A 17,530-nucleotide genomic window follows, 5' to 3' on the forward strand; every position below is an offset into this window, starting at 1 on the left:
GGATTTAGAGTACAACTATTGCTAAAGGCAATGCAAACGTATTAAATGTGTTTTAAATCATTTTATAAAAACTAAATTATTTATGGTTGCAGTGTTGATGAGTAAATTGAGTATAATTTCGTTTTTGGATCTCGCATAGGTCACTATGAATTTCAACAATTAAGCTAAGCTTATAACGACTAAAACAATTCAACTAGTTTGCTGTTCCCTGTCCCGATTTCCTTCTTTCTCTACTTGCTAGCAAACTGTATTACGCCATATTCGCCAGTCAACATCCACTCCTTATCCTTGGCAAACAGTTGGTCCGCCACGCCTGCACCCAATCCGCAGATCAGATCCGCTTTAATCGTGCGCAGAGTGCAGAGATTGGAAGGACGAAAACCTTAACAGGGATATAAAACGTGTAAGTACTGGAAGAATTTCTGACAAGATAGACTCACCCCTCAAGCAAGTCTCAAAGGACTCCGTGCTGTCCCAGGAGAAGTCGCCTAACAACTTGCGATAATTCAGGTCACCCTTGAAGATAACCAGTTGCGCCTCCTTCAGGCGGTCGTACAGTGGCTGATTTACCTCTGGCATGCGATAGAATTCGTAGGGACTCGTCCAAAAGTGTTCCAGTGGCGAAAGCTCGAACTTGCCCTCGGTCGTCAAACGCTGCCATTTCTTTCCGACCTCACTCAGCACCGGATCCGGATGGTCGGCCAGAAATTGCAGTGTCCAGTGGTAGTCGTGCTCCATCACGTCCGAAATGAACCAGGGAATGGCCTTGGGATTGAAGCGCACCTTGGCAGCCAGTCCCTTGTCGATAATGTACTCAGCCAGGATGAGATCCGTGTACAGCTCATAGCCGGCGTTGTCGAAAATGATGTCCACAATGCCCTCTCCGGAGGCTCCGTCCAGTGCTTTCCATACCTCCGCGGTGCCGTCGATCAGTAGCTTCTCCTCCAAGTCCGTAACCTGGTCAAAGGCATTGCCAGTGGGCTTCACCTGTTTGCCGGAGGTTATGGACAGGTCGCACCGATTGCCCCACAAATTGAGTTTGATCAACTGGCGGAAGGTGTCCGAGTTTCGTTCATTGTGCCGCGTAGCCTTGGCCACCGCCAGCATGGCGTCCACGCTCAGTTTGGTCGCCGTCTGTTTCTGCTGGCTAAAGTAGTCGTAGGCGGCCAGATGGGCTGTGGCCCGGAAAATAGATGAGATTTTGCGGTACATGTAGCACTCAGCGTACAGCCAGCATGTGGAAAAGTAGTTACTCTTCTCCTTGGGCAGTTTTTCCAGGAATGCATTCCACACTTTAGAGTCGGAATCTGAAACACACGGTTTTCTTATTCTTATCAAGGAAATTCATTTTGCACAGGGTAAATGAAATAATATATGCAACGCAATCAATTATGAGTTCAATGCTATTACAACAAAATAAGACGGATTAAGTCAACGCTCCAATACTTAAGCATTCGAATTGGAATCATTGCATGCCATTGCATTGCCAACCCATGACCCTCCAAATACCTACCATTTTCACCAAAGGGCAGTAAAGGACCATTGCTCAGGATGTCATCCCGCAGCTGTCTAACCTCCTTTGTAGTTTGTTCAATATCGGCTTTCGCTGCCTGGAATGCAATTTGATATCAAAGGTTCAAGCTCAAGGTCAGGGGAAAGTGCACACAACTACCTACCTCGCCATATGTGGCCAGCAAGACGTCCTTGTCCTTGACTAGGGAATCCGCGATGGTGGCCAAGGTCGAGGGCAGGCGCACACGAAAGGTGTAGTAGGCAAAGCTCCTGCAATAAATGCCTTTTAAGTAATAATCATAACTCAATTCCACAGCTTGGATGTGTGGGTAACGATGGGTCGGCGTGTTTGTTACATATGCGCGGGCCATTTAGACACCATCTATAGTAGGCGCTATATTTAGCCCTACTCACTGCTTATAGAGGGCCGCCAGCTCGGTGTGCGGCGGGGTTGGTCCGTCCACGATTCCATTCTTCGCGTCAAAATCCGTATCGCTGGCCATTTCGAGGATCTGTCTGTTGCTCCAGCCGAATATGTTTACGGAATTGTACTGCTGCGGAAAGTTTATAAACTTGATAAAGTGGCGCGTAGTGTGACCGCCTTGGCGGTGATGGAAAATACCGGAATTGGAACCTGCCGATTATTAACCAGGCGATACTTATTTTGAATTTTAAAAATGCGTTACTTATGTTTCAAGTTTTTATTGTTTCATAGCAAAAACGTACATATATGTAAGTATATATTTAAAACGTCTTTGGCTTCTAGATATGTAACGCCTATTTATTACCAATAATTTAAACTGTCCAGACTGTACAAGATTAATAGCCAAATTCACGAGTTCCGTCAACGAACTGAATGACCCCATAACTGCCCGAGACCATCCAGCGCGGATCCTTCCCACTCAGCGCCTGGCCAACGCCCTCGGGCAGGCCGGAGATAACTTCGCTCTTGACCCGCCGCAGCACACAAATGTTGCTCGGAAGGAAGCCACGGAGGCAGGTGCTCAGTTCCTGGGTGGGGTCCCAGCAGACGTCCTGCAGCAGCTTGCGATAGTTGAGCTCCCCTTTGAAGACCACCAGCTTGGATAGCTGCAGGGAACTATACAAATCTGGATCCATTTGCGCCATGCTGTAATAGGCAAAGATGCAATTAGGCATTGAACATACAGTCATATCCGGAATGCAAACCTGTAAAACGAATGCGGTGATGTCCAGAAATGCGAGATTGGCGCCAGTTCGAACTTTCCCTCATCGATGAATTGTAGGAACTTCTTTCCTATCAGACTTATAATGTAGTCCGCATGCTCACTCAAGTACTCCAGCGTCCACTTGAAGTCGCGCTCCGTCACATCGGTGACAAACCAAGGGTGCGCCTTCACATGGAACCGCACCTTTTCGGCCAGTCCCTTCTCAATCATGAACTCAGCCAGGATAAAGTCACTAAAGAGTTCGTAGCCTGCATTGTCCAGTATGAAGTCCACCTGCTTATGCTTCTTCAGTTTAGGGTTTTCCAAGCACCTCCAGATCTCCGCGGCCTGGTTAACCAGTACGCGCTCATCGGTGTTTGCCACTTTCTCAAGCACCTGGCGGTTTGATTGCTTGACTGTCTCTGTGTCGGTCGCCACATCATTGCAGTTGCTCCACATGTTGATTCTTACAAGCTCGTCGAACACCTCCACGCTGTTCTCTGATCGTCGTGTGTACTTCGTCAGGGCCAGTATATCATCAATGCTGTCCGTGAGCGCCTGCTCCTTGACTTTGGCAAAGAAATCGTAGGACTTCAGAAATACGCTGTTCTCCAGAAAGGAGTGGAGTTTGCGGTGGAGATAGCACTCGGCATGGAGGGAGCTGGCTTTGTAGAAGCTGCGTTCGCCATCGGGCAGGTTGCTGATAAAGTTGTTCCAAACTTCTCGATCGGGTTCTAGGGAAACAAGGCTTATAATCCTCTTGAGAATTTTAAGAACCCAGGAACTAACCTTCGCCTGTAAAGTTTTGAAACGATTTGTCCGTTTGCAGCTCGTACTTTAGCTTGGAGATCAATCCAATAATGATCTTTAGCTCCTCGCGGGCAGCCTGTGAAAATTCATTTGAGGCTGGAAGAAGAAAAAGTCAATGGAGATCCCAAAAAACGCTTGCAGGGATTACCCTACCGAATTGGGCTACCAGCTCGGATTTGTCCCGGGTCAGCGTGTCTATCACGTTGGTCAGGATCACGGGCAGCCGACTCCGGAGTGTGAAGAAGGCAAAGCTCTGCTTGTAATGGCCCGACATAAAGGCATTGAGAGGAGTCTGCAGGTTCACGATCTGGTATTTGGCATCGAATTCCGTTCGCAACAGCCGCGATATTTTGATGGGTTCTGAGTCCGTTTTGCCTTCGTCCTCGGGCAGTTCGCCTTCCGAGGAAGGGTCCTTCGATGAGGATTCCATCTTTTCTTTTTTGTCTGTGATTTTTGTGCGTTTACGAGTGCATTATAGCAGAATTTACCTGATTTTGACTGATTTTTCAAAGCCACAATCTGTTTAGTGCTGGGTAACGTACGTCACACTGCGCTTATGCGCAGGACAGTTTGTGAATTTGATTTGTTATGCTTATGCGCGAATGTGCATTTTTTTCTTACTTACTTAATAAATTTTAATTTAACAGATAAAACTTTTCATGAAAAATATTTAGTTGCTTAAGGAAATGCAATTTACAAAAAAGAATGGGGTATTTATTGTTTTTTTAATTAATATGCTACAACTTTTCAAGAAATGATATTCAGTTGATTCAGAACAGCTTGAATTTTCTACTTTTATTTAACGAAAAAGTTTTAGCATGTCAAAAAAAATTTTATGAATATTATAGGACGTTAGTGTCGTGGTTATCAATTATATGTTTAAGTTGTTTTAGCTTATAATTTTTTGAACTTCGCTATTTAAATACAAGCAAAATATTGATTTTAAATTATTTTGATTTAATAAATACATATGTATGTGTTTGTATGTATTTATATGTGAAAATTAAATTTGAAATACAAATACGCTGTTACGTAGTTAATAACGTAAACATAAAAGCATCTAAAGGGTTTTAGATATATACATATTATTAAATATTTTACATATTTTTTACATAAGTAGTATTGAAAAATCATCAGAATCTGTAATCAGCTGTCTTACGAACAGTGCTGCAAATTGTGAAAGCGCGATGCCTTTTTTAGCCCCTTTTTGCTTCCGCATCTGATTCATGGCGCTGCCAACACTGCCCCTTTATTGCAGTTATATTTGGCAAACGAACGCGACGCGAGGTCTGCAAAATGTTTAAAGCGCGAGGAACGGCCAACCAGTGAGTGCACCTCGATTGATCTGTTCGATCCGATCTGGTCTCGCAATCGGGCAGCGCAAAACCGCAGGGCAACCGCAGCAAATGCCATCGTGAATAGAAACGCCCACCCACACAGGCAAACGAACGGGGATTTGGATTTGAGTTTGGACTCGGAGTCACCACACACGCACACACTCGCGCGGACCCTTGGAGCACCAACCGCACACGCAAACACACACCGCACACCCCACCAGCCACACACACACTCACACCCGCAACGATGTCACACCTACCATTGCCGCTTTATGGCTTCGCGGCATTCTTCATGGTTTTCTGGCTGGGCACCTGGATGGTGCATGTGATAGCCATTTGCTACGGGCGCTATAAGCTGCACAAGAAGTCCTGCAAGCTGCCCACGGAGGCACAACCGCTGCCAGGTGTCTCCATTCTCAAGCCCCTTATGGGCGTCGATCCCAACCTGCAGCACAACCTGGAGACCTTCTTCACCATGGACTATCCGCTGTACGAGCTGCTCTTCTGCGTCGAGGACAAGGAGGACCCGGCCATACAGCTGGTGGAGAAACTGCTGGCCAAGTACCCGCTGGTGGACGCCACCCTCTTTGTAGGTGGCTCCGACGTGGGCGTCAACCCCAAGATCAATAACATCCATCCAGGTTATATGGCCGCCAAGTACGACTTTGTGATGATCTCAGACAGCGGCATCAAGATGAAGGACGACACGCTGCTAGACATGGTGCAGAACATGTCTGAGAAGCACGCCCTGGTCCACCAGATGCCCTTCACCAGCGACCGAGACGGATTTGCGGCCACCTTCGAGAAGGTCTTCTTCGGCACGGTGCAGAGCAGAATCTATCTATCGGCGGATGTGCTGGGCATCAATTGCCACACGGGCATGTCTTGTCTGCTGCGCAAGGCTGTCATCGACCAGCTGGGCGGCCTGCGAGCATTTGGCTGCTACTTGGCTGAGGATTTCTTCATCGCGCGCAGTGTAACGCGACTGGGCTGGAAGATGCGCATCTCCAATCAGCCGGCGCTGCAGAACAGCGGTCTCTGTGACATCGGAAGCTTCCAGGCGCGGCTCATTCGATGGGCCAAGCTGCGCGTGGCCATGGTCCCCACCACCATACTGCTGGAGCCGCTATCCGAGTGCATGATCCTTGGCGCCATAGCCGCCTGGTCGGCATCCGTGCTGTTCAGCTGGGATCCGCTGGTGTTCTACCTGGTGCACGTGCTCTGTTGGTTCCTGTCCGACTGGCTGCTGCTCTCCATTGTCCAGCACGGCTCGATGCCGTTCCACAAGTTCGAGTTCGTCGTCGGCTGGCTGTTCAGGGAGCTGACCGGACCCTATCTGTTCCTGCACGCCCTCTGGAATCCGGCCATCCGCTGGCGCGCCCGCACCTACAAGCTTCACTGGGGCGGAGTGGCCTACGAACTGAACAGCCCCGCCACCGATGCTGCCAACGACCCGCTGGCGCCACAGCCACAGCCCGCACCCACGTTAGAGCCTGCGGTAGTCAACGCTGGAACAACGGGGGACACGCTGATCTGCACGGGCGCCAAGCAGCGACTGCTGGTGTCGTAGCACCTAATAGTTAAGTTTGTTATTTTGTACTGGTGAGCAAACGAACTCAGCGGACTGCAAGCGACTGGCGGGCGGCGTCTAGCGTCTGGTAGTAGTATTATTAGCTGAACCTTAGTCACTACGTAAGTCTAGACTTAAAGCTGTAAAAAAGGCGAATGCGGAGTGGCATCCACGCACTCCTGGACGTGAAGCGCGGCAGGCGGACCTAGATTAGTTTAGAGACACTGTTTAGACGACGAGCGTATCGCTGCGATCGCTCGCCAGAGATTTAGATGTAGGCGTTCGAGCAGATCGACCCGGGCGCATTTTGGTGGCTTCATGGAAACTGGTTAATGATGATGCTTTGTGTATATATATAGCGTACATATTTTGTAGCCAGCCTGTACAGAGACGTAAGCCCTAGTTAGCATTATGATTGCGTTAGTTAGTTCTCCCCGCTTCTTTTGTTGCTTTATTGAGTTGTAATTATTTATTTTGGCCAAGCACACTAGGTATACTGTTATCGCTAAGCCTATACTTATGATTACTTTTAGTTAAGTTGTTTGTGTTGTTTTCTGTTTGTCCCAGCTGCTGTACATAGGCGCCAAAAGGGAATGCCATTGAATAAATGAAATCAAATCGAATCGAATCGAAGCGATCGTGAGAATGAAAACCCATTAGGTTCTGATTGATGTTTATTTGCGGTATCGTTTCTCATAGATCCTCTTACCCCCTCTTATCAGTTAGCTGACTCAGGGGCCTTTTGGCCAAATAGGTGGGAAATGTTTGGCTGAGTCACACCATCGACTACACTCGGTTTCAGCGTAATTATCACCGCACTCACTTGACTCGACCCTACGCTACTAACGCGGGTCTAGCGGCGATCGCGCCCCTGTGTGTGTCTGAGTTATGTGGGAGGTGATGGGTCAGGCTGGCGGCGACCATTATAGCGTACTTTAGATGCTGCTCGTAGAACCTTCCAGTCAAATGATCGCAGGGGATTGGTCTGGGGTGGGGGGAATTCTTTCGATTTCTTTCCACACAGCCAGCGCCTTATCTTAATGAACTTAAGCCATGAGTAGCGAGCGACACAAAAACATATTTATGAATTAAACGACTAACAGATACGAGAAGCAGGCATATCAGCGGCTAAGGGAGAGCGACTATACATACATATGTGGCTGGACCTTCGATGCAGGTCCGGAACCAACCTAGGCCGACGCCTTTAGCTTACGCATTAGGTTATAACAATATAACAATTAGGCGCAGACGCATTCTAATGAACCAGGCGCGGGGTAGATGATATATTTGGTGGCCATACACTATTAACGACTGCTGATATTTTTTTGCACAGCCGCCCTGCCTAAAATGGGCGAAAATGCAATTTAAACGAAATGACGTACTTGGGGGGGAGTGCTAAAAATTCCGAAAGCGGCCATATCTTGCTGGAATTATGTAAATTAATCAATCGTTATCAGTACCCAAGGCACGGCGATCCACTTGAATTTCAGTTAAGCGATTAGATAACGTAGGGGGAACGCGAAAACCCTTCGACTAGAATTTGTTGCTTCGCTGGCCAAGAGCTACATATGTAAGCCGAACTATGGGAATAATGTGCGAGTATATGAGTAATTAGTGTGTATTTTTTAAATCAATTCGTATTCTAAGCCTACAACTAGTCAAACATACTTACCGAATAAACTGAGAAGCATGACCAATATAAATCCGACTTTGTTTACTTTTCTGGTTCACAAAGAAGGCGATGCAATGCAAATTTATTTGCGTCCTCCGGTTTCTGATAAGGCGGATTGGAATGAATCACCCGATTGTCTGTGATTTACAATTAGAGGTTTTGTTGCGACCATTGAGATTACTCAAAATGGCCGCAATGGGGCTATCTAATCGACTTGGAGGAGCATGGTGCGCACGTGAGAAGTGCCAAAAACTCAGGGCAGAGTGAAACAATGAATAAATAATCATTACATTCCATATGTGCATAATTGATAACTGGGACGACTGCAAGCACTAGGCGATTAGGCGTTCTACATTCTATTGTATTATGTAGTATTTAGTGACTAACCTCCATTGTATGTTGTTTCTGAGACCTAATTATCTTCAAGTAGCATTGTGTTGCTTCCTGTTTGCCAAAAGAAGCGCCAGAGTAATCTTAGCAACGGAAATATGGCCAACTTTTTTGGTCTTTTCTTATCATATAGTTTGAAAAGTTTGTAATTTTGGGAACGAGATTAAGACTATATTTGTCCCAGTTAAATGGAAAAATGGTTAAGGTACTTCAGGCCATTGCGCGAAGCCTCTAGCCTCGGGCTATCGTCAAGTGTCCGCGGTAATCTTGAAAAGTGGTCAATACACTTGACTTTGATGTTTTAGTACACAATTTAAATTCGAATCTTTAGTACGGCGCGCAGATCTCAGTCAACAGCTCGATAATTATCGATGCGATATAGAATGCCGTCGTTTTCCGGCTTACCAAATACGGTCATACCGCCCAAAGCTCTCTAGAATTTTGCAATAAAATCGCAAACAAAGGTATTAGGAGTATTAAAAGACGTAAAAAAGTAATTTGAGGTGCCAAAGGCACCTTTGCGAATTGTAGTGTTTCCCCTTTTAAATAGACACCAAGCACGCCGATCATTGGCTGCCTAAAAAACAGTTGAATGCCTGTGCAAATTCCTAGTGAAAAATCCATAGAATGCTCAAAAAATGTTTATCAGTCACTCACACACACACGCACGCGCCAGCAGAGAGTGGGAGAGAGCGAGAGAGAGCACAGCTGTCGCCGGTGCATGTGAGTGCTGTGTGTGCGTGCGTGCGTGTGTGGGTGAACTTGAGTGGGAGGCGGAAGATATTGGAAAAATTCCTCCGCTTTTCGGTTTGTTTATGTTTAAGAGTTGCCTATTGATTTTTAACAGGCGCCCGAAATTTTAGTGCCATTTCGGTTCAAAGTGTCTGTTGTACTAGTTGAACTTTCCCATTTTCACTCACCTCGTGCAAATCTTAAAATTCAAGGAATCGAAAACTTGGTAGAAAAAAATTAACTCCAAATGTAAGCTCATTTGAGCTATTACTAAGTGCGAGTTAAAGTTTATCACAAAATAAATTAGCTGAACAAGCAAAACACTCACCAAAATATATTCTAAAACTAAAAAAATAAACCAGTAATGTAGTGTAGGTGATAAGAACATTTTACTTAGTACAGAAAATATTACGATAAATTAGTTTTAAAAGTGTTGCTCATAAATTAAAATCGAATGAGTCCTAAAATTGTAGCATTGCAAAAGACGAATCTCAATATTCTACCCACACCTTAAAAAAGGAGTACTATTCTCATCAAAATAATAGATCTCTATTATGTAACTGATACACCCTTTAAAAACTTAACTTGTGAAATACACCCACAATTAAATGATGTTTCCCCACCCACAGATGTCTTAGCTTTGCGCTGCTGGACGCAATATTTGAACTGCAGACAGTAAAGGACGAAATCACACTACTCGACTCAAAAGAACACACAAGGAAGAGAGATCCCAGCAAGATGGCCATGTCCAAGGTGATCCGTGTGCTGGAGAAGTCCATTGCCCCCTCGCCGCACAGCGTATTACTGGAGCATCGGAACAAGAGCGACAGCATCCTGTTCGAGTCCCATGCGGTGGCCCTGCTGACCCAGCAGGAGACGGATGTGATCCGGAAGCAGTACACCAAGGTCTGCGACGCCTACGGATGTCTGGGTGCCCTCCAGCTAAACGCCGGCGAGAGCACCGTGCTGTTCCTGGTGCTGGTAACCGGCTGTGTGTCCATGGGCAAGATCGGCGACATCGAGATCTTCCGGATCACACAAACCACTTTCGTCTCGCTACAAAATGCAGCGCCCAACGAGGACAAGATCAGCGAGGTGCGCAAGCTGCTCAACTCGGGCACCTTCTACTTTGCCCACACCAATGCCAGTGCATCGGCATCCGGAGCGTCGTCGTATCGGTTCGATATTACGCTTTGCGCCCAGCGACGACAGCAAACGCAGGAGACGGACAACCGTTTCTTCTGGAACCGCATGATGCACATCCACCTGATGCGCTTCGGTATCGATTGCCAGTCCTGGTTGTTGCAAGCCATGTGCGGCTCTGTAGAGGTGCGCACCGTCTACATCGGTGCCAAACAGGCGCGTGCCGCCATCATCTCCCGGCTGAGCTGCGAACGGGCTGGCACTCGTTTCAATGTCCGCGGTACCAACGATGAGGGCTATGTGGCTAACTTCGTGGAAACCGAGCAAGTGATCTACGTGGACGGCGATGTTACTAGTTACGTGCAGACGCGGGGATCGGTGCCGCTCTTCTGGGAACAGCCTGGCGTCCAGGTTGGCTCGCACAAGGTGAAGCTATCACGAGGATTCGAGACATCGGCCGCTGCCTTTGATCGACACATGAGCATGATGAGGCAACGTTACGGCTACCAGACGGTGGTGAATCTGCTCGGCAGCTCACTTGTCGGCAGCAAGGAGGGCGAGGCCATGCTGAGCAATGAGTTCCAGCGTCATCACGGCATGTCGGCCCACAAGGATGTGCCGCATGTGGTGTTTGACTATCATCAGGAGTGTCGCGGCGGCAATTTCTCGGCACTGGCCAAGCTCAAGGAACGGATCGTGGCCTGCGGGGCTAACTACGGCGTCTTCCACGCGTCCAATGGTCAGGTGTTGCGCGAGCAGTTCGGTGTCGTGCGCACGAATTGCCTAGACTGTTTGGACAGGACAAACTGTGTGCAGACGTATCTCGGGCTTGACACGCTCGGTATCCAGCTAGAGGCTTTGAAAATGGGCGGCAAGCAGCAGAACATTTCGCGGTTTGAGGAGATCTTCCGACAGATGTGGATCAACAACGGAAATGAGGTCAGCAAGATCTACGCCGGCACCGGGGCAATCCAGGGAGGATCAAAATTAATGGATGGTGCACGATCTGCAGCAAGGACAATTCAAAATAACCTACTGGACAACTCAAAGCAGGTACGTTGTGGTTATCAATTAAAAATTAAACGTATTATTTACATTACTCCCGTTTTTCCATATTTAGGAAGCCATTGATGTGCTGCTAGTCGGGTCCACGCTTAGCTCGGAGCTTGCGGATCGGGCTCGCATCCTACTGCCCTCCAACATGTTGCATGCACCTACCACTGTGTTGAGAGAGCTATGCAAGCGCTACACTGAATATGTGCGTCCTCGAATGGCACGTGTAGCCGTTGGTACTTATAACGTCAACGGCGGCAAGCACTTCCGCAGCATTGTGTTCAAGGATTCGCTGGCCGATTGGCTGCTCGACTGCCATGCCCTTGCCCGCTCCAAGGCGCTTGTAGATGTGAACAATCCGTCGGAGAACGTCGATCATCCGGTGGATATCTACGCCATTGGTTTCGAGGAAATTGTGGATCTGAATGCTTCCAACATAATGGCGGCCAGCACCGACAATGCCAAGTTGTGGGCCGAGGAGCTGCAGAAAACGATCTCGCGGGACAATGACTACGTGCTGCTCACATACCAGCAACTGGTGGGCGTGTGCCTATACATCTACATCCGACCGGAGCACGCGCCGCACATCCGGGACGTGGCCATCGACTGTGTTAAGACAGGATTGGGTGGTGCCACTGGCAATAAGGGTGCCTGTGCCATTCGATTTGTGCTTCATGGCACTTCCATGTGCTTCGTGTGTGCCCACTTTGCAGCCGGGCAGTCACAGGTGACTGAAAGGAACGCTGACTACGCGGAGATCACCCGGAAGCTGGCCTTCCCGATGGGCAGGACGCTAAAATCACACGACTGGGTATTTTGGTGCGGCGACTTCAACTATCGCATCGACATGGAGAAGGACGAATTAAAGGAGTGCGTACGTAATGGAGATCTCTCAACCGTCCTTGAGTTCGATCAATTGCGCAAGGAGCAGGAGGCGGGCAATGTGTTTGGCGAATTTCTCGAGGGAGAGATCACATTCGACCCGACGTACAAGTATGATTTGTTCAGCGACGACTACGACACCTCGGAGAAACAGCGTGCGCCCGCCTGGACAGATCGCGTTCTCTGGCGTCGGAGGAAGGCGCTGGCCGAGGGCGACTTTGCTGCCTCAGCCTGGAATCCCGGTAAACTGATTCACTACGGACGCTCGGAACTAAAGCAGAGTGATCATAGACCCGTGATTGCTATTATTGATGCTGAGATAATGGAGATCGATCAGCAGCGGAGACGTGCTGTGTTCGAGCAGGTTATCCGAGATCTGGGTCCGCCGGACTCCACGATTGTGGTACATGTGTTGGAGTCTTCGACAACTGGAGATGAGGATGGACCAACCATCTACGACGAGAATGTGATGTCAGCCCTGATTACCGAGCTGTCCAAGATGGGAGAGGTCACTTTGGTGCGCTATGTGGAGGACACTATGTGGGTCACATTTCGGGATGGAGAATCGGCTTTAAATGCGTCTTCTAAAAAAAGTATTCAAGTATGCGGATTGGATCTTATCCTGGAGCTGAAGTCAAAGGACTGGCAGCATCTGGTGGACAGCGAGATAGAGCTATGCACCACGAACACCATACCGCTGTGCGCTAATCCTCTAGAGCATGCACAACTCCTGCAGGCCATTACGCCGGAGTTGCCCCAGCGGCCCAAGCAGCCGCCCACACGTCCCCCAGCCCGCCCCCCAATGCCTATGTCGCCAAAGAACTCACCACGCCACATGCCCCACGTCGGGGTCATCAGCATTGTGCCCAAGCCGGCTAAGCCACCGATGCCACCGCAACCGCAATCTCAACCTCTTATTCCGTCGCCGCTTCAGCCACAGGCGGCGCCGCCTCGTCCGCCGGCAATGGACACCACGCCATCCTCCAAATCGCAATCGCCAACGGAACTTGTGTCCGCTAGTTCTTCGACGTCCTCCTCGGGAAAGACTTCGCCCACGGCTCCAGCTGTGCTCTCCGGTCCGCCGACACCGCCGCGCCAAATGCAGAGCAAGCAGGCCACACCCGTCTCGACGCCTACGCGCCAAGTCGGTTCGCCCAAGGATCAGATTCCACCTGATACCGCCTACGAAACCGCCAGTAATATTTACGAGGAGATCCAGGAGGATGTGCCTGCGCCACGCCATCCGCCACCGGCTGGACCGCCGCCAGTGATAGGAGCACCGATGGGCCCGCCGCCACCGCTACCGAATCGCAGGGGCCCACCACCCATACCAAATAGGAGCGGCAATGCTCCACCGCTGCCCACGCGACCCGCCAACAACTGAGCTGCAGGCTACGCACACGGGGTTGGTTAAGAATCCAAAAAATATCAAGCCTCATCCGCAACTTAACTTATAATGGCTATATTTACAGCTCGCTGTCTTGCACTCCGATTGCATTCCGAATCGCTGTATTTAATGTTATATATACTCGAATATATTGGGCCACCCTGGAGGAGAACTCCTGGCAATATCCGCACTTCGCATGGAATCTATGTTACTAGTGTATTACCTGTTTGTTTGTTTCGATGGTTTCTAGCCGAAATCAAACTGAATTTAAAGTAAACTAATAAGTTCCATATAGCTAAAGCCCAAACGACCCCACACCGATACTATCTTTTTTTTTACTTGCTGGCCAGACGTACTCAACCCAATTGCACTGGATTTGCCGAGGACGAAGATTGGAAATAATGAAGTATATGGGCGACAAAGTATTGCACTATTCTGCATAAATGTAATGTTTAATTGAATTATAGCCGTACTAGTCAAATAATGAAATAAAATTATTAAAACACTGAAGCAGCAATCCAAATTACAGCAATGTAAAAGATTCCAATTCGAGCGACGTACCCAAACACATGTATCCATTGTTATTGAACAACTATTGAGATAAATTACATATTATTCCACATTGTTAAACTATCGTTGTATTCCGTCAATTTGAGGCTACATCCGGATTTCTGTTTCAGTTGACTACATATATATATCAATGTAATTGAGAAATTCCAATTGCTCTGTTCAAAAGTTGAAGTTACGCCTAAGATTAACCAAGTAGCATACAACAAAATAAAAGAGTTGGACCGCCGTAGTCGCTGCTCCACATGAATATTCGAAAAAAGCGATAAATTAATAAAACTATACAAAAGTCAAAGAAAAATGTAAAAGTACCTGAGAGTTTTCGTAATTAATTGATTTATTTATTCAATACCAGCTTATCAAGCCAACTCAATTCAAACAGAAACTTAACACCGGAAGCTGAACAAGTCAGTAGTATTGGGCAGCTGGAACCACTAGAACCACTTGGGCAGAGCGTCATGGGGCAGGTTCTTATGATTGGGCAGCGCCGTGCAGGGACGCTGTTGGCGCCAGAACTCCTGCCGTTTGTTGAGGAACTCCACCGCCTCGCGGGCGTAGACGGAGATGCTCTCCGTGTGTGTGTCCGCGCGGACCAAATCCGGATGGAGTAGCAACTTCTCCAGGTACTCCTTGTCCACGCACAGTTCGCCCAGCAGCTTGCGGGCGTTGCGTCGTTCCAGATCCGCTCGACTGGGTTTCTGGCGCGTCCTGGCACTGGTTCCCGTTGCTCCCGCCGCCTGGGATTTTGGTGTATCCTCGCCGGACTTCCGCGACTTTCCGCTCTTGGGAACAGATGCTGTTGGTCCTGGTGGACCCGGCTTGCTGCCGATGGTGTTCTCGATGGCCTCCTGCGTTTTCTGCACGCCCAAGCGAAACAAAGCCAGTTCCGGGCGAGCCCTCAGCCCGCGATGGAAGAACATCAGGCTCTGCTCGAACTGCCCGAGGTAGTACAGCGACTCAGCCTTCTGGTAGATGGCTCGAATGTTGTTCCTGTCCTCCCCCAGAGCCGTCTCCGCATCCTGCAGCGCCTTGGAAGCCTCGCCCAGCAACAAGTAGCACTTGCTACGCGATATCAAAGCGTTGATGTCGGTGCTATTCAGCTCGAGTGCCTGAAATATTAGGGTTTTGTTAGCTAGTTCTCAAAATATTATGGCAGATCCTAGAAAACTAAACGAGAAGGACAGCGTGACAGATTCTATTAAAAAGAGAAAACCTGCTTAACTATGATAGATGACCCTGAAATCTAAGGAGCACCTTGCAAAAAAAGTGTATGGCGTTCTCGGGATTGGCATTCTTGATCTCCTTGAGCCCCAGTGCGATCACCGAACTGATGTCCGCCTCGTCCGGGATAAGCAGTGCCTCGTTGCGGTCCTGCTTCTGCTTGATCTGGAGACTCTGCTTGATGTCAAATGCTCCAGCGCTGACCGCTGCCGCCCGATCCTTGTCCGTGTAGAAGTCGACGAAGTTCTCCTTGGGCTTCTTCTTCTTGGCGATCTGCTCCTCGATCTTTTTGCGTGCGGCCCTGAGTTCGGCCTCAATGCGATTGCCACGCTTGCCGCCCGCAGCGTCGCCTCCTGCTCCTCCTCCAGCTCCTCCGTCATCCCCCTGCTTTCCATCCCGTCCAGCACCGCGTCCGCCCCGATCCGTGGACTCACGCCTCTCCCAGATGGGAGGCTTGTGGGAGCGACCCTTGGACCGCCGATTGGTCTCGTCCTGCGACTCCTCCTCCGCCGCTGCTCCGGTTCGTATGAAGCTTTGCAGCAATTCCTGCTCCTTGTCCACAGCAAGGATGGTGTTCAGCACGTTTGACATATCCTTACAATACCCTTGGTAATCGCTGGGAAGAATCTTCAACGTCCGACGATGGGAGAAATGTTCGAAATCCTAACTTCTGACCAAATCGCTCGCCGATTGATTGGCGCTATAATGGGCTGTTGCCAGGAAACTGGCGCCTCCAAATGGGTTAGCAATCGATAACAAAACAACCACTCGTGCTGTTCCAGGTGCTACATATCAGGTGTCAGGCACTAGGTGTCGTGTCGTTTGGCGGTGTGAATGCCAAGAACAATGGCCTCCATGTGGGTCATGACCTTGGGAACGCCCTATTAGGAGGTCAATATGTATATTCATTTCGGACTTATCTTCTTTTCTCAGTGGTCCTTGAGATGATCATATTTTAAACTTGTTTGTTGACACTTAAGGAATTAAATCTTGGGTTTTGTTAACCACGACTGGCTAACGCGGCGTATGAGTAACTTTTATAATACATATGTTTTGAGGGCGACTATTAATTTCGTTAAAACTACCTATTTTAAAGTAACTCCTTTATAAAGTTAACAATATCAACGGTATCTTTTCTTAATTTTTTGTTTGCTATCAGAGAGGAATTGTTAAGTAAATTGGCATACGTGTCGTATGAGTAATAATTGGGGTATATGCTACTCAAAAAATCTAAAAAAAATTAAAAGAAAACCTTATTGCAAACTAAGACTAATTATTAAACTCTTAAATAACCTTCGCTATAAAAATGTGCCTTTCTTTGCGTTACATGGCGTTGCTCTACAGGTGCGTGTACAATGAAGTTGAGAATGTCAAACTGTGCTCCTTTGTTGTGAACTAGAACCTGTGCGAAGCTTTCAGGAGCTTTTAGCGGATGTCCTTTCCCGCTAAGTGAGTATACTTCTTCAGGGACCAAGCTTTAAATGTTTAAAAGTGAAAAGGAAACACATAATTTATTTATTTTTTGAATGCGATAAAAACCGTTTCAAATATCTTCAACTTTGTCCAATTTAAAGGATTCATATGGTCTAAAGTTTATGAAACTTTTTTAATAGTACATTTTCAAGATGTTTCCTAAGTGCAATTGATTATTTGATGTAAATATTTCTTCATAGAATTCAAATTTTGTTGTTTTCTTATAATCTGCCTAGCCTTAACTATTATAACTTCAATAGTGTTCCAGAATATGATACTGTGGCTAGTAAGTTTCCCAACACACCTGATTGTAGCCAAACAGAGCCTTCTCGTAGGCCCGAACCTTCATGTGGTTATTGGATTGATCGCATAGCAGCTTAATATTGGTCTCGATCTCCTCGAGAGTATCCACCTTCGGTTTCTTGCGCGGCATTTTAAATTCGGTATTATTAAGTAGTTATAGGGGGCTATTGAGATAGTGTATCGCAGTAGTTTCACATTTTGCACCCTTCAAGTCTGTGACTTCTTCACTCCGTAGTCAAAAATTGACGTCTGAACGCGACGGTTGTCGTTGAGCAACTGAATTATGTGCCT

The 17,530-nt window shown here is 47.8% G+C and overlaps 5 protein-coding genes across 7 annotated transcripts; 2 read left to right on the plus strand and 3 right to left on the minus strand.

The window, feature by feature from the left end:
* Positions 1-86: 86 nt before the first annotated feature.
* Positions 87-2,117, minus strand: LOC117138647 (damage-control phosphatase ARMT1). Its single transcript, XM_033300866.1, has 5 exons — positions 1,927-2,117; positions 1,677-1,782; positions 1,514-1,610; positions 441-1,307; positions 87-382 (listed from the first exon to the last, which is right to left on the minus strand). Exons 1-5 carry the CDS (start codon positions 2,013-2,015, stop codon positions 231-233), a joined length of 1,311 nt encoding a protein of 436 aa, XP_033156757.1. The 5' UTR covers positions 2,016-2,117; the 3' UTR covers positions 87-230.
* Positions 2,118-2,275: 158 nt separating this feature from the next.
* Positions 2,276-4,045, minus strand: LOC117138643 (damage-control phosphatase ARMT1). Its single transcript, XM_033300858.1, has 4 exons — positions 3,663-4,045; positions 3,489-3,605; positions 2,701-3,433; positions 2,276-2,641 (listed from the first exon to the last, which is right to left on the minus strand). Exons 1-4 carry the CDS (start codon positions 3,937-3,939, stop codon positions 2,332-2,334), a joined length of 1,437 nt encoding a protein of 478 aa, XP_033156749.1. The 5' UTR covers positions 3,940-4,045; the 3' UTR covers positions 2,276-2,331.
* Positions 4,046-4,751: 706 nt separating this feature from the next.
* LOC117135675 (ceramide glucosyltransferase) lies at positions 4,752-8,119 on the plus strand. The gene has a single exon (XM_033296072.1). It carries the CDS (start codon positions 5,094-5,096, stop codon positions 6,414-6,416), a length of 1,323 nt encoding a protein of 440 aa, XP_033151963.1. The 5' UTR covers positions 4,752-5,093; the 3' UTR covers positions 6,417-8,119.
* Positions 8,120-8,858: 739 nt separating this feature from the next.
* LOC117135674 (synaptojanin-1) lies at positions 8,859-14,531 on the plus strand. 2 transcript variants are annotated; one of them, XM_033296070.1, is made up of 4 exons: positions 8,859-8,942; positions 9,840-11,406; positions 11,474-13,693; positions 13,761-14,531. In XM_033296070.1, the coding sequence occupies exons 2-3, from the start codon at positions 9,949-9,951 to the stop codon at positions 13,670-13,672; spliced, it is 3,657 nt and encodes a 1,218-aa protein (XP_033151961.1). In that variant the 5' UTR covers positions 8,859-8,942; positions 9,840-9,948; the 3' UTR covers positions 13,673-13,693; positions 13,761-14,531. The 2 variants fall into 2 exon arrangements, with proteins under 2 accessions (XP_033151961.1, XP_033151962.1); XM_033296071.1 differs by having other exon boundaries at positions 8,897-8,971.
* Positions 14,532-14,613: 82 nt separating this feature from the next.
* LOC117136667 (tetratricopeptide repeat protein 25) lies at positions 14,614-17,501 on the minus strand. Of its 2 annotated transcripts, none has more exons than XM_033297669.1 (2): positions 17,241-17,501; positions 14,614-15,351 (listed from the first exon to the last, which is right to left on the minus strand). In XM_033297669.1, exons 1-2 carry the CDS (start codon positions 17,367-17,369, stop codon positions 14,677-14,679), a joined length of 804 nt encoding a protein of 267 aa, XP_033153560.1. In that variant the 5' UTR covers positions 17,370-17,501; the 3' UTR covers positions 14,614-14,676. The 2 variants fall into 2 exon arrangements, with proteins under 2 accessions (XP_033153560.1, XP_033153558.1); XM_033297667.1 differs by lacking the exon at positions 17,241-17,501 and adding an exon at positions 15,497-16,054.
* Between the last annotated feature and the right edge of the window lie 29 nt (positions 17,502-17,530).

Source organism: Drosophila mauritiana, chromosome 2R (assembly GCF_004382145.1).
Source record: "Drosophila mauritiana strain mau12 chromosome 2R, ASM438214v1, whole genome shotgun sequence".
Lineage (NCBI taxonomy): Eukaryota > Metazoa > Arthropoda > Insecta > Diptera > Drosophilidae > Drosophila > Drosophila mauritiana.